Source organism: Bison bison, unplaced genomic scaffold (assembly GCF_000754665.1).
Source record: "Bison bison bison isolate TAMUID 2011002044 unplaced genomic scaffold, Bison_UMD1.0 scf7180017864166, whole genome shotgun sequence".
NCBI classification, from domain to species: domain Eukaryota; kingdom Metazoa; phylum Chordata; class Mammalia; order Artiodactyla; family Bovidae; genus Bison; species Bison bison.
Genome location: NW_011494738.1, coordinates 2412037 through 2427255, shown reverse-complemented (window position 1 = coordinate 2427255; position 15219 = coordinate 2412037). Strand labels below are relative to the sequence as shown.

The window sequence follows — 15219 nt, the reverse complement described above, 5'->3', positions numbered from 1 at the left end:
AAATAAGGTCAGCTCACCTGCCAGAGTATCTTACTTCCTTTTTTCCCAGGCAGTAGTCTGAAGTTAAAAGTTATTTCTCTCTCTCTCATCAGATGTATGATGTTATTTTGTATCCTAGTACTAAATTTTATTTTAATGTCCACTAAAATACTGCTCTTACCTTTTCTTGTACTTCTGATACAGAATGTTTTGACCTTTTTTACTTATAAATTCAAACTTACTCATTATAAATAGATGTAAAATCTGAATACCATACTGTTTTACAGTGTAACAGTGCATACATGTTTGAAATACAGATTGCTTCATGTAAACTTTGTTGTTGTTCAGTTATTAAGCTGTGTTTGACTCTTTGCAATCCATGGACTGTAGCACATTGGCTCCTCTGTCCTCCACTATCTCCCAGAGTTTGCTCAAATTCATGTCCATTGAGTCGGTGATGTTATTTAACTATCTCATTCTCTGCCACCCTCTTCTTTTGCTTTCAATCTTTCCCACCATCAGGGTCTTTTCCAATGAGTCGGCTCTTTGCATCAGGTAGCCAAAGTATTGGAGCTTCAGCTTCAGCATCAGACCTTCCAAAGAATATTCAGGACTGATTTCCTTTAGAATTGACTGGTTTGATCTTTGCTGTTCAAGGGATTCTCAAGAGTCTTCTCCAGCACTACAATTCAAAAGCACCAATTTTTGACACTCAGCCTTCTTTATGGTCCAACTCTCACATCTGTACATAACTACTGGAAAAATCATACCTTTGACTAGATGTACCTTTTTCGGCAAAGTAATGTTTCTGCTTTTTAATACGCTGTCTAGGTTTGTCATAGCTTTCTTTCCAAGGAGCACGTCTTTTAATTTCACGGCTGCAGTCACCATCTGCAGTGATTTTGGAGTCCAAGAAAATAAAGTCTGTCACTGCCTCCACTTTTTCCCCTTCTATTTGCCATGAAGTGATAGGGTCAGATGACATGATCTTCATTTTTCGAATGTTGAGATTCAAGCCAGCATTTTCACTCTACTCTTTCACCTTCATCAAGAGGCTCTTTAGCTCTTCACTTTCTGCCATTAGAGTGGTATCATCTGCATATCTGAGGTTACTGGTATTTCTCCCAGCAATCTTGATTCCAGCTTGTTCTTCATCCAGCCTGGCATTTGGCACAATGTATTCTGCACATAAGTTAAATAAGCAGGTTGACAATATACAGCCTTTTCATACCCTTCTCTCAATTTTGAACCAGTCAGTATTCCATGTCCAGTTCTATCTGCTGCTTCTTGACCTGCATACAGGTTTCACAGGAAGCAGGTAAGGTGGTCTGGTATTCACATCTCTTTAAGAATTTTCCAGTTTGTTGTGATCCACACAAAGGCTTTATTTAGCATAGTCAATGAAGCAGAAGTAGATGTTTTTCTGGAACTCTCACTTTTTCGATGATCCAACAGATGTTGGCAATTTGATCTCTAGTTCCTCTGCCTTTTCTAAATCCAGCTTATACATCTGAAAGCTCTTTGCTCACATACTGATAAAGCCTAACTTGAAGGAATTTGAGCATAACCCTGCTACTATGTGAAATGAGCCTAACTGTAGAGTAGCTTGACAATTTTTTGGCACTGCCCTTCTTTGGAATGAAAAATGACCTTTTCCAGTCCTATGGACACTGAAAAGTTTTCCAAATTTACTGACATAATGAGTGTAGCACCTTAACAGGATCATCTTTTAGGATTTTAAATGGCTCAACTGGAATTCCATCACCTTCACTAGCATTGTTCATAGTGATGCTTTCTAAGGTCCACTTGACTTTATACTCCAGGATGTTCGGCTCTAGGTGACTGACCATACCATGGTGGTTATTAGGGTCTTTGACCTTTTTTGTATAGTTCTTCTGTGTATTCTTGCCACCTCTTCTTCATCTCTTCTGTTTCTGTTAGGTCCTTACCTTTTCTTTCCTTTACCATGCCCTTCCTTGTATGAAATGTTCCCTTGATATCTCCAAGTTTCTTGAAGATATCTCTAGTCTTTCCCATTCTATTGTTTTATTTCTCTGCACTGTTCATTTAAAAAGGCCTTCTTATTTCTCCTTCCTAGTCTCTGGAACTCTGCATTCAATTGGGATATCTTTCCCTTTATTTCTTTTCCCATTATTTCTTTTTTGGTTAAAACATAATTTATATTTATTTTTGAGTGTAGAAAGGTCATGTTACTTATGAATTTCACTTTGGAATAGTTATCTATAGAATACAACAGGAGTTGCTGAGTCTATTTGAGTCAAGAGTCATGGCTTTAAAGCAAAAGATTTTGGCAAAGACTCGATGTCTCCTCAAAATACCAAGAACAGTTAAGGTGAAACTTTTAAGGAAGGTTTCCATAACAACAGGGATAATGTGAAGTTAAGGAAATAACTTGGTAATTAGTACCAAGATGAATGGGAAGAACTACAAACAATACCTAACACTAACAGTTATAAGCTTTAACAAAATTTCCAGGAAAACAGTGGCATTGCTGGAGAGGAAAGCCACAAGTATTCATGAATAACCATATAATACTTGAAAAAAAAAAAAAGTGGCTGCCTCTGGAAAGTTACACCTGTCAGGACAGTGGCTGCCTCTGGAATGTTACACCTGTCAGGACAGGAGGTATGACACTTGGTTATAAAGAAGTAAAAGAACTACTGAAAAAGGAGAAATTACTGAAGGAATTGCTTTCTCTCCCACATGATTTATCAAACACTTTCAGAGGTAGTCAAAAAATCAGCCAGGAAAATTTCAGAAAGATAACTGATTTGAACACAGTTTAAAGGTTTCTGAAATCTATGAAATGGTGATTCTAATCAAAAGTTCAATGGGCTCGTATTTTAAGGTCTAGTCAATCCAGTCTGTGCCACGCTCCTTCCAGCAGAAATAAAACTCAAAAGTAATCCTTCATGTTAAATTTTGAGTTTTCATAATAAATATTAGTAAAAACACATTTGGACATTTTACCATTTAGTTTTATGACAGGTTTTGCCATTTTTATCACTGAAATGGGTTTCTTTGTTTTAACACATGGAGTCTTCAGGATATAAATGCCTTCTGACCATTATATTTGTGACCACTGTCCAAAAACAGTTAGGGCCTAAGTTCACAATTACCTATATTTATTTACTCTTTTCATTAAATCATTTCACTATTTACCTATGACATGAATATCTTTTAGAGTCTGCCATTTGCCGTCATTTTCCAAATAAATTCACTTAAGACTGCTGACTTAAGTGAAGCCTAATAATTAAATGCACTGACCTGGGTAGGCATGTAAACATGTCTAGGACTGAGAGAAAAAAGAAAGAAGTAAATGTTTAAAGATTTAATTTATAAAAGAGAGAAAGGAAAAATACAGGCATATAAAATGATGTTCTTCAGGAAATGAGTACATATGTATATAAAACAAACTACTCTAGATAATAAAAGGAAATAGCTATTAAAAGTTGAAGAAAAGATTTCCTAAAAATAAACCTCAATTACAAATTCAAGTAAAACATGCAAAGATTAAGAAATTTAAGGGGTAGATCACAACCGGACAAATTGTTAACAGGGATAAATGACACTGTGCAGTCAAGTCTGAAATCACTATTATTCAAAACAGGACAGATCATCACACTGCGCTCTGTAAAGGTTCTGAATAAAATACAAAACGTACCAAAATGAGAGATCTGGAAGAGTCAAGATGTATGCACAAGAAGCCATAAACACCCAGAGATTTATAATCTTGGAATGTCTAAACATTACTAGGAGATTATATAAACCAAGGAGCACATTTGACCATGCTCTGAAACTGATGCTTCTTTAACTATAAGTGTTTGTGCTCTGGGATGTGGGTCCCCCTGGAATAGGCAAAGCTCCTCTCTGAAGCATTCATTTTAGCTGAAGAATTAAAACACACGTGGATATACTATGAAGAATGCCAAATGTGCATTACTTTTAGTGACAAAATACTAGATTTCAAACAAAAATCTCTCGTTTTCTTTGGCCAGTACGCTGATGAACTTTAGTTGTTAAGAAATACAGTGGTGGGAAATTCTTAACTGCAGTTTCAGATATAAGTTCAGTTCAGTTCAGTGGCTCAGTCGTATCCAACTCTTTGCAATCCCATGGACTGCAGCACACCAGGCCTCCCTGTCTATCACCAACTCCCAGAGCTTATTCAAACTCAAGTCCATTGAGTCAGTGATGCCACCCAACCATTTCATCCTGCCGTTCCTTTCTCCTCCTGCCTTCAATCTTTCCCAACATCAGAGTCTTCTCCAATGAATCAGTTCTTCACATGAGGTGGCCAAAGTATTGGAGTTTCAGCTTCAGCATCAGACCTTCCAATGAATATTCAGGACTGATGTCCTTTAAGATGGACTGGTTGGATCTCCTTGCAGTCCAAGGGACTCTCATGACTCTTCTCCAACACCACAGTTCAAAAGCATCAATTCTTCGGCACTCAGCTTTCTTTATAGTCCAATTCTCCAGCAGTCCATACATGACTACTGGAAAAACCACTGCTTTGACTAGATGGACCTTTGTTGGCAAAGTAATGTCTCTGCTTTTTAATATGCTGTCTAGGTTTGTCATAGCTCTTCTTCCAAGGAGCGTCTTTTAATTTCAAGAGGGCAATAAATGGTTTTAGGAGTCAAGTTACATAGAAATGAGCACATTAAAATGTATATTTGCTTGCTTATCTCAAGTAATCCAACATTTCTCAACTAGTATCAAGCCCCAAAAGTGCTCTCCCAAAAGTACTTTAAATGGAAATACTTACTTAGGAAACCAATTTAATCCCAGGTGTTCTGTCTTGGAATATAATATTCTTTCCACCATGTCATAAAGTGGTCGCCAAGGTAACTCCAAATCATCTCTTGAAAGAAGTTCCTTTTTCCTAATTAAAGAAAGAGTGTGCACATTACACACTATACAGGGCAGGCAGTTGTTAAATGCTGCTGTCATCACAGTGGGTTTTGCTTTCCCCCATCCTCAGCCATTCACTGGTAAAACATGTCAGTAGGAAGAACAACGCACAGGACTTTTGCTGCTGCTCAAACCTCAAAGGGCACCACATAAAAAGAGGCATTACACAGCCATTATGGAGAACAGTGTGGAGATTCCTTACAAAACTGGAAATAGACCTGCCATATGACCCAGAAATCCCACTGCTGGGCATACACACTGAGAAAACCAGAACTGAAAGAGACATGGGTACCCCAATGTTCATTGCAGCACTGTTTACCATAGCTAGGACATGGAAGCAACCTAGATGTCCATCAGCAGATGAATGGATAAGAAAGCTGTGGTACATATACACAGTGGACTATTACTCAGCTACTAAAAAGAATGCATTTGAATCAGCTCTAATGAGGTGGATGAAACTGCAGCCTATTATACAGAGTGAAGTAAGTCAGAAAGAAAAATACCAATACAGTATATTAACGCATATATAAGGAATTTAGAAAGATGGTAACAATGACACTATATGTGAGACAGCAAAAGAGATACAAAGAACAGACTTTTGGACTCTGTGGCAGAAGGCAAGGGTGGGATGATTTGAGATAACAGCATTGAAATGTATATTATCGTATGTGAAATAGATCACCAGTCCAAGTTTGATGCATGAAACAGGGCACTCAAAGTCGGGACACTGGGACAACCCTGAGGGGTGGGATGGGGAGGGACGCGAGAGCGGGGTTCAGGATAGGGGACCTGAACCCTATAGGGACATAGACACCCATGACTGATTCATGTCAATGTATGGCAAAAACCACTACAATACTGTAAAGTAATTAGCCTCCAATTAAAATAAATTAATAATTGAAAAAAGAGGCATTACAATTTGTGCCACCATTACTGTAGATGAATTTCATACTTTCCCGTACTATCTATGGAGTACTCCCTGTTTCTGGAATTGTGCTTGGTGTCCAGGATAAGAAAAGAATAAATGATCCCTGTCTTCGCAAGGAACTTACAACTTACACAAGGGAAGCTAATTAGTATAAATGAAACAATCAGACAACATATAGTTCAGTGTGTGTGCTAGAGAAGAGAAGGCTTCATGGAGGAAAAAGAATTTTAGTTAAAAGGTTAATAATTAACACATGTAGTTTAAACTTATGATAAAGTCTTCTACAATCTTTCTCCAAAATGGTAACCTGGGACTTGGTCTTACCAAAGAACACTTGGCTTTCCTCATTCCCTTAAATCTTGAAGAAAGAAAAAAATCTTACCAGAAATTACAACAAATGGACTTACTTTAACAAGTTGATCAAGAGACGGGCAAATCCCTGCATCATGCTGATTTCCAGTTTTGGAATTGATACCAGCTCATATAATAACTTGATAAAAAGAACATGATCTTCTTTGCTAAATTTTCTCCCATAAAGTCGAATATATCTGGAAAAGAAAAATTGATACAGACTTTAAAAATAGATACATGGTGACACATTTTTGTTCACTGGGGCATTAGTCACATGCCCAAGGTGCAGAAGTAATGTAAATGTCCATCAACAGATGGATAAAGAAAATATGGGTGTGTATGTACACACACATACATACACACATATATATGTGTAGGAATATTATTCAGCCTTTAAGAAGAAGGCCATCACATGCTAAAACATAGATGGACCTTGAGGACATTATGCTAAGTGAAATAAGACATCAAAAAAAGTCAAATACTGGATGATTACCACTTATATGTAATATCTAAAGTAATCAAACTCACAGAAACAGAATGATGGTTGCCAGGGGCTGGAAAGGCAGAGACAGGGAGATAACAGGGTTTCAGTCATACAAGATGAAAAAGTCCTAGAGATCTGTGGCATAACAATGTACACACTTAACAATACCACATGCTGCTGCTGCTGCTAAGTCGCTTCAGTCGTGTCCAACTCTGTGACCCCATAGACGGGAACCCACCAGGCTCCCCCGTCCCTGGGATTCCCCAGGCAAGAATACTGGAATGGGTTGCCATTTCCTTCTCCAATGCATGAAAGTGAAAAGTGAAAGTGAAGTCGCTCAGTCGTGTCTGACTCTTAGCGACCCCATGGACTGCAGCCCACCAGGCTCCTCCATCCAGGGGATTTTCCAGGCAAGAGTACTGGAGTGGGGTGCCATTGCCTTCTCCAACATAGTACACTTAAAAATTGTTAAGAGGGTAAATTTAAGAGCTTGCCACAATTAAAAACAATACGTATTGCTACACTTTAATTTCAAATGTCTTTGATGTTATTTTGTATCCATTCATCATTGTGCAGTAAAGATTTACTCTGGATTTTAATTGAGAGATTACCAAATAAGTATTTTATTGACAAGAAACCTCTAATGATAACTGAATTCTCATCAACCTTTAATGACCTGCAATCCCATTCCTGGGCATGTATCCAGAGAAAAACATGATCTGAAAAGATACACACACTCCAATGTTCATTGCAGCACTGTTTACAATAGCCAAGACATGGAAGTAACTTAAATGTTCATCAACAGAGGAATGGATAAAGAAGATGTGGCACATATATACAATGGAATATTCCTCAGCCATTAAAAAGGATGAAGTAATGCTACTGCAGCAACATGGTGGACCTAGAGAGTGTCACACTGAGTGAAGTAAGTCAAATACAGGGGAAATCATATATGACATCTCTTATATCTGGGATTTTTTAAAAAAACTGATACAAATGAACTTACTTACAAACAGGAAGAGACTCACAGACTTAAAAAAATGAACTTATGGTTGTGGGGAGGGACAGTCAGGGCCTTTGGGAAGGTCATGAACACACTGCTATATTCAAAATGGATAATCAAAGGACCTGCTGTATAAGCACGTGGCACTGTGCTCACTGTTACGTGCCAGCCTGGATGGGAGTGGAGTCTGGGGGAGAATGGGTATGTGTACATGCATGGCTGAGTCCCTCTGCTGTCCACCTGAAACAACCACAACACTGTTGATTGGCTATACCCCAATACAAAATAAAAAGTTTAAAGTTCGGGGGAAAAAAATTCTAATGACCAATTATAACACTGATGCTTTATTGTTGTATGGTCTTAACTGGCTTTTTGTCACAATAACCTGAAAAGAATCCCTCTGGACCTTTCCCTTATTAAACAATGCTCATTCAAGATAACAACCTATTTAAGGACTTACTGAAACTAATTTAAAACACCACATCAAAGCACAATAAAACAGAAGAAAAGAGTATAGACATAAAAGTTTACTGTTTTAACCACAAGAATCTTTGATGCAGGCTTACTAAGAATCTAAAACAATACAGCAAGTTATCTAACTTGTACTATTTGTTTCTAGACTCATAACTATAATAAAATTAAATTGCTACAAAAAGTACAGTTTTTAATCTCAAAATTGTACGTTTTCATTCTTTTTTTTAACTTTAGAGACTCAATGTAATCAAAAGTGTCAACTATAAGCAAACTGAAGGAAAAAGTGTCCCCAAAAGCAAGAATGACCATGGCATAGTTAAGGACTAACTACTTAGAAACCAAACTTAAACTTAGAACAAATTACTGGATGCCTAAAATCATAAAATCCTTTGAGGAAGACCATTCTACAGACAAATACACAAATCAAGAAAAAAGCATTAATATTCCTTATATGATTTTTAGCACTTCCCATTAACTATGATCAAATTAAACTCACCTTTAATTTCTAAAGTGAGAATAACTGTTTTTCTTTTTCTAGAAAATCCTCAAAATTCTTGGTTCAGTAAAAGCACTCTTTATTTTCTCAGGCAGCTGCATATTTATTCAGCTCTTGTCTGTCCATCCAAGGTATAATCCCATGATTTCACCTTAGTACTAGACATCTAACCAGTATAGGGTGAGCAGCAATGAGACCAGAGATGTTTTACCTTTCAGTGAATGTTTCTTAAGCACCTAGGCCAGGGAAAGTAACTGGGCTAATGAAGACAATACACAAAGACCCTAAGCCCAGGGCTGCCAGAGGTACTTCAAACTGCTGAAAAAGCCTGGTACAAACTCCTGAAGTCTCTCTCAATTTCACTCTAAATTGAGGAGTAAAAGCTAGAATCATCTAAATGCTACTTTCAAACGAAAACAAACCGTATCCATAAGAAACAGTATATATCTTAAAGATAAAACAGAATTTTGCAAAGAAACATCTCTTGTTCCCAGTGGCTACCTCAGGCCTTGTCAGGGCTCCAAGTGCCCTTGTGGTTAGGCACTTACTCTCCCCTGTGGCTAAGACATTTCTGTGGAAAAACTGGAGAAACACTGCTCTAAGCCTTTGAAATAATTTACCTACAAGCCCATCACTTTTGCTGCAGTATATAAATTGTGTAAAAATGAAGGACATAAAATTCATAAACTCCAAAATTCAATACTATGAAGAGACCAACAGGGGAATCCTCAGAGGAGCTAGGACTGCTAACAAAACCAAAAACTTTAGGGGGATTACTCACAAACTTATTTCCCCTGTTAACAGCAAATAGTTCTTCCCAACCAGAAAGTAATTCCTGTCTCAGAATTTATCAAAACACAGCCCAAGAATGCTACTTCTGAAAAGCACAGAAGTACTAAAAGAAGAAAGTTAACTGGTCTTCATTAAAATCAGGAACTTCTATTCACAATTAAATACCATGAAAAGTGAAAGACATTTCGAAGATACTTGGAATCAGATATTTGGAACACATACCTACCTGATAAAGCATTCACTCAAACTGCATTAGAACTCCTACAAGTCAATTAGAAATAGCACAAACTAATTAAAAAAAAAAAAATGGGCAAAAGACTCAGGTAGGCACTTCTGGAAAGCCAACATCCAGACGACTTGATGAGCACATGAAAAGACACTCAACATCATCACTCATCAGTAAATGCAAATTAAAACTACAATAGGGTACCACTTCACACCACCGTACTGGCTGAAATTAAAAAGCCCACAATACCCAGTTTTGGTGAGAATAGGACAAAACCACTTTTTATAGCCACTCTGGAAAAACTTGACATCACCTCATAAATGTTCACTAGACATTAGACTGTTTAAGACACACATTCCTGGGCTCTATCTTAAAAGTGTATGTGTTAATCACTCAGTTGTGTCCGACTCTTTGCAACCCCATGGACTGTACCCTGCCAGGCTCCTCTGTCCATGGGATTCTCCAGGCAAGAATACTGGAGTGAGTTGCCATTCCCTTTCTCCAGGGAATCCTCCCAATCCAGGGATAGAACCCAAGTCTCCTGCATTGCAGGCAGATTTTTTACCATCTGAGCCACCAGAGAAGCCCATCAAAACTAGTCCATCAAAAATACCGGGAGTGGTAAATGCAATAAAGTTGCTTCTTTTTTCTTTCTTGAAAAAGGAAATTTAAAAAACTATTCAGAGTGGAGACTGAGAGTCTTCACTTAAAACTACTCTAGTTGTTTTTTCCTTATATTTATTCAAAAATTCTACTTTAGATTGTATTTAGAGATAGTCCATTCCCTTTTCCCAATTAATTTGCACATTAAATTTTAGGACTAAAAATTTCTATCAAAATACTTCAAAACCTTAATAACAGTCATGACTGAATTTTCAAATAGGATATTTTCTTAAACTATCCAGAATATATAGGTGACAAGTCATTAGGTTCCATCCTCCCACAGGAGGAAAACACAGTAAAATACAGAAGCACTTTTCAACTGCTTCCTCCTCACAACCTTATAGTGTTATTAGTAAAACGCTTTATGTTTTCATCTCAAGTAAAGACAGCAGCATACCAGGAACAGTCATTATATAATCAAATGTGCAATGCTGTCACAGTTTTCTACTATACATCCTGAAGATAAGTTTACTATATATTTCTAGAAAATTTAAGTAAAAAGTATAAGATTATACAGTACTATTGACATGAACTAAGAATTAGAGCTTAACTAGAGGCTAAAAATAATTGGTTTTCAATACAGGCTTTGTCATTCATCAATTATTTTTCTTCAAGGTAATCACTTGGTTTCTAAGGTTCTAAATATATCCACAAATAAAAGTAAAATTAACATCATTTTAAAGCAACATTAAGACTGTGTTATTATAAAACATATAAGACATTTGGCAAAGAAATTTAATCTCAAGTAAGTGCTTTACTTTGGGTAGTCCTACTTAAAAGACAAAAAATGAAACTTTAACTTGAAATTTTAAAAGCCAGAATTTAAATACTGTCATTGAAAAGTACTTAAAAGCATGTGTGGATGATTTAAAAAAAAAAAAATCACATCCAGCAATATGCCCTAAATAAAAATTCAGAATATCAAAGTCAAAATACCAAAAATCTTTTCAATGCACATTTGCAATAATAAGTATTTCTTGGGAAAAAACCTAAAAGTCTGATAAAGGAATGATTTGTTAAATTCATTTGTTAAATAAATTTGTTAAATTTGTGGTTTGTGCCTTTAGACTACAGTGCAGTCATTTAAAATTGTTTTCAAAGAATTTTATAGACGTCAAATGCAACATCATATAAAATATCATGATATAAAACATTCACAATATGTAACTAAACAAAAAGAAACATTCATGCATTAGGATTAAAAAATAAAACAAACACTAAAAATATTACTTCTTGATGATCATACTGACTCATGTTCTTCTGTATACCTCTGTTTATACAAACTGTTTTAAAGGAAACAGGCATTATCTATTATAATTAAAATTAACATGTAAAAATATTTCATATCAACTTCTGCTGTACAATGCTTATAACTAGGTAATTAATATTTCTGCATTTCTACTATTATCTTAATTAAAAGACCCTTTATCAAAGACTACTCAACTCCTACTTAAAAGGGCACAGGAGAGATTCCTTGGAGGTCCAGTGGTTAGGATTCAGCGCTTTCACTGCTGTGGTCCAAGTTCAATTCCTGGTGGGGGAAGTAAGATTTTTCAAGCAGCACAGTAGCCAAAGCAATTTTTTAAATAAATAAGAGCATAGGAGTCAAGTTGTTCTCATCAGCCAAAAGTGAGACCATAAATCACAATAAATGAAGTGAAGTTGCTCAGTCGTGTCTGACTCTTTGCAACCCCATGGACTGTAGCCTATCAGGGTCCTCTGTCCATGGGATTCTCCAGGCAAGAATACTGGAGTGGGTTGCCATTTCCTTCTCCAAGGGATCTTCCCAACCCAGGGATTGAACCCGGGGCCTCCCGCATTGCGGGCGGACGCTTTATCATCTGAGCCACCAGGGAAGCCCCATAAATCACAATAATTAACTGCAAAAGATGTTCAAGTTCATAAAGAATAAAAGGTATCACCATTTTGCAATCTATAACAGATGCAGGATGGCCACTAACATCACAAAAAGAGAACATCGGAGGTTACTCATCTCCTGATACAATTATACAATATCAACTATTATACAGTCCTGAAACAGAAAATTAAACTTTATGTGCTGAAGAACAGCAACAAAATCAATTAGTGTGTCTTTACCACTTCAATCTGACTTCCACTAAAGCAGAAGTGGAAATGTAATTAGAATTATATAATTAATAAAGCTGACTTTAAAAGACACAAATAAAAATTGTAAACTTACAGAAACTATGCCTTTTTTTCGATCTTTTTGTGGAACACCTCTAAACACTGGTTGTAAAATACACTACAAACAAAACCTTACTTAATTCTAACATGTGGATATTACATTGGCCTGAGTCTGATTACAATAAAATGTAAATTAGAAAATATTAACCAAGTGTAACAAAAAGAAACCAAATCATTTAAAGGCATGCATATGAGTCAATTAAATAATCCCTTTCAGACTTAAGGTAGACTCCTCCATGAGGTACTTCCTTTAAAATCATATTCAGTCAATAATGACTATTCTTACTGTTATCAATCAGCATTATTCTGAATCTAGATTAAAAAGTAAACTAGGAAACAAAAATAATGATAATTGTTTCAGGAAAGGCAGAATAGTATGACTTCAATGCTATAATTATACCTAAAACATCTGAAAGTATTAGTCGCTCAGTCGTGTCCAGCTCTCTGGGACTCCATGGACTATAGCCTGCCAGGCTCCTCTGTCCATGGAATTCTCCAGGCAAGAATACAGGGGTGGGTTGCCATTCCCTTTCTCCAGGGGATCTTCCCAATCCAGGGATCGAATCTGCATCTCCTGCATGGCAAGGGGATTCTTTATCATCTGAGCCACCAGGGAGCCCTGAAACAATCAACTAAAAAACCGCTTTTAGACTACATAAGAAAATTTGCAGAACTGTTTTTGTAAAAGTCAGCAGGCTTCCTGTATGGCTCCCAAATAAAAAAGAACAATAGTTGAATACTGCTCCATTCATAATACCAACAAATGATTAATTAGAAATATCTCTAAAGAAAAGTGCAAGAGTTAATTTTAACATAATAAAAACTACTAAAATGTAAAATATTTGAATAAAAAGTGAGGCATAACACGGAATTCTACTCAATACTCTATAATGGCCTATATGGGAAAAGAATCTAAAAAAGAGTGAATATATGCACAACTTACTTTGCTGTACAACTAACACAACAGTGTAAATCGACTATACTCCAAGAAAAACTTTTTAAAGAGACACCCACAAATGCAAAAAAAAAAAAAAATTGTAGACAACAGGAATTTTTTAAAATGTGTTTTAATACCTGACAGCTAGGGCTAAACGACAAGTATTTTATAGCCAGGAAAACTGAGATGATCAATGAAATCCTTGACCAACTCCAAAATTAATTTATTTCACACAGTAACTTCAACTCCTCCCTCTACCAAAAAAATAAATGTATATACTATCTCTACACCATATCAGCTCCAGTCTTTCTCTTCTGTTCCTAAATACAAGTCGCTCAGTCATGTCCAACTCTTTGCAACCCTATGGACTGCAGCCTGCCAGATTCCTCTGTCCACGGAATTCTCCAGGCCAGAATACTGAAGTGGGTAGCTGTTCCCTTCTCCAGGGGATCTTCCCAACCCAGGGATCGAACCCAGGTTTCCTGCACTGAAGGTGGGTTCTTTACCGTCTGAGCACCAGGGAACCGCTGTTCCGAAGGTGCCACGGAATAGAAAAAATTTAAAAAGGTAAAATTATCAGATAAATCTAAAGGAGAATTACTTTGACTTCATTCCATGACTAAGTCATGAAATACATTATGTTAAAAATGTAGATATAGCTTCTCACTGCTAGAAACAGTAAATGAACAGATAAAATGAAAGGTTTCCTCATAAACCCACCTCTCCTCTTTTCGCTCAATTATGTGTTTATTCAAAAAGCATTTCTAGAACAAATGACATGTACAGTATGACCCAAATTGTTCCTTTAGGTCAAACTCAAAATCAGATGTAAGGAGACATTTACCAGAAAACTAAGTAATATACTGAAGGAGGGGCATAAATGCAGTTTATCATTAGAATTTTGTGGTTTTTTTTAACCAAAAGTTTCATTATATATAAGTGATTACTGAACCCAATCTTGAAAGATTAGAGAGCTGTCATGACTCTGAATAGGGAACTAAAGTTCAGTATAATCTGAGCAGTTGGGGAAAGAGGTGGCAGGAGGCACAAAAGACAGCTCTAGGTAGCAAGAAAAGCAACCTTCTGTGACAAGAAGACACAGCTGGTGGGGTGGGAGGGAGGCTCGAGAGGGAGGGGATAAATATATACTTATGGTTGATTCACATTGTTGTACAAGAGAAAACAATACAACATTGTCAAGTGATTAAAAATAAATTAAAAAAAAAAGAAGACACAGCCAAAAGAACATTACTTGTTCTATTTCCCCTTCAAAAAAGTCAAACTGAGGATCAAGAAAAGGAATAGATTATCACAAACAGCCAAATAAGGATTTTAATTCCAAGTGACTGCTGCTTGGGACGAAGGCAACAAAGGTGCCATCTACAGGGGAGGATGTCTTACGTTTCCATGTTAAGTTGCTTTGCAACTCCCAACATTATAATCAACTCTGGATAGAGAGAACAGTTATGTATTTCAACACAATAGCCAAGCAAGCATGAACAAAATGGTTTTACAAGTTTGCTAAGAATTCAAACTGCTCTATGTCAGTCCCATGGGCAAGTCATTTAACCTTCAGTGCATGTGTATGAAACCTGGGTTTCCTCACAAGGCTATGGGGATAGATAACTGATTAACAGGCATGAAAGACAGTCTTTGATTTAACTATGCTAGAATGGGGCTCCAGGTACCAGCTGTTTTCTTGTAAGTTTCCCAGATGTCTCAGTATGTTTGAGAACCACTGCA

The 15219-nt window shown here is 36.7% G+C and overlaps 1 protein-coding gene across 1 annotated transcript in view; it reads right to left on the bottom strand.

The window, feature by feature from the left end:
* PSME4 (proteasome (prosome, macropain) activator subunit 4) overlaps nucleotides 1–15219 on the bottom strand; it is a 100173-nt gene that overhangs the window by 72296 nt on the left and 12658 nt on the right. Inside the window, exons 3-4 of the mRNA XM_010841697.1 lie at nucleotides 6253–6393; nucleotides 4772–4888 (exon numbers count right to left, since the gene is read on the bottom strand). Of these exons, the coding sequence (XP_010839999.1) occupies nucleotides 4772–4888; nucleotides 6253–6393 (258 nt within the window). The remainder of the gene's footprint in view (nucleotides 1–4771; nucleotides 4889–6252; nucleotides 6394–15219) is intronic.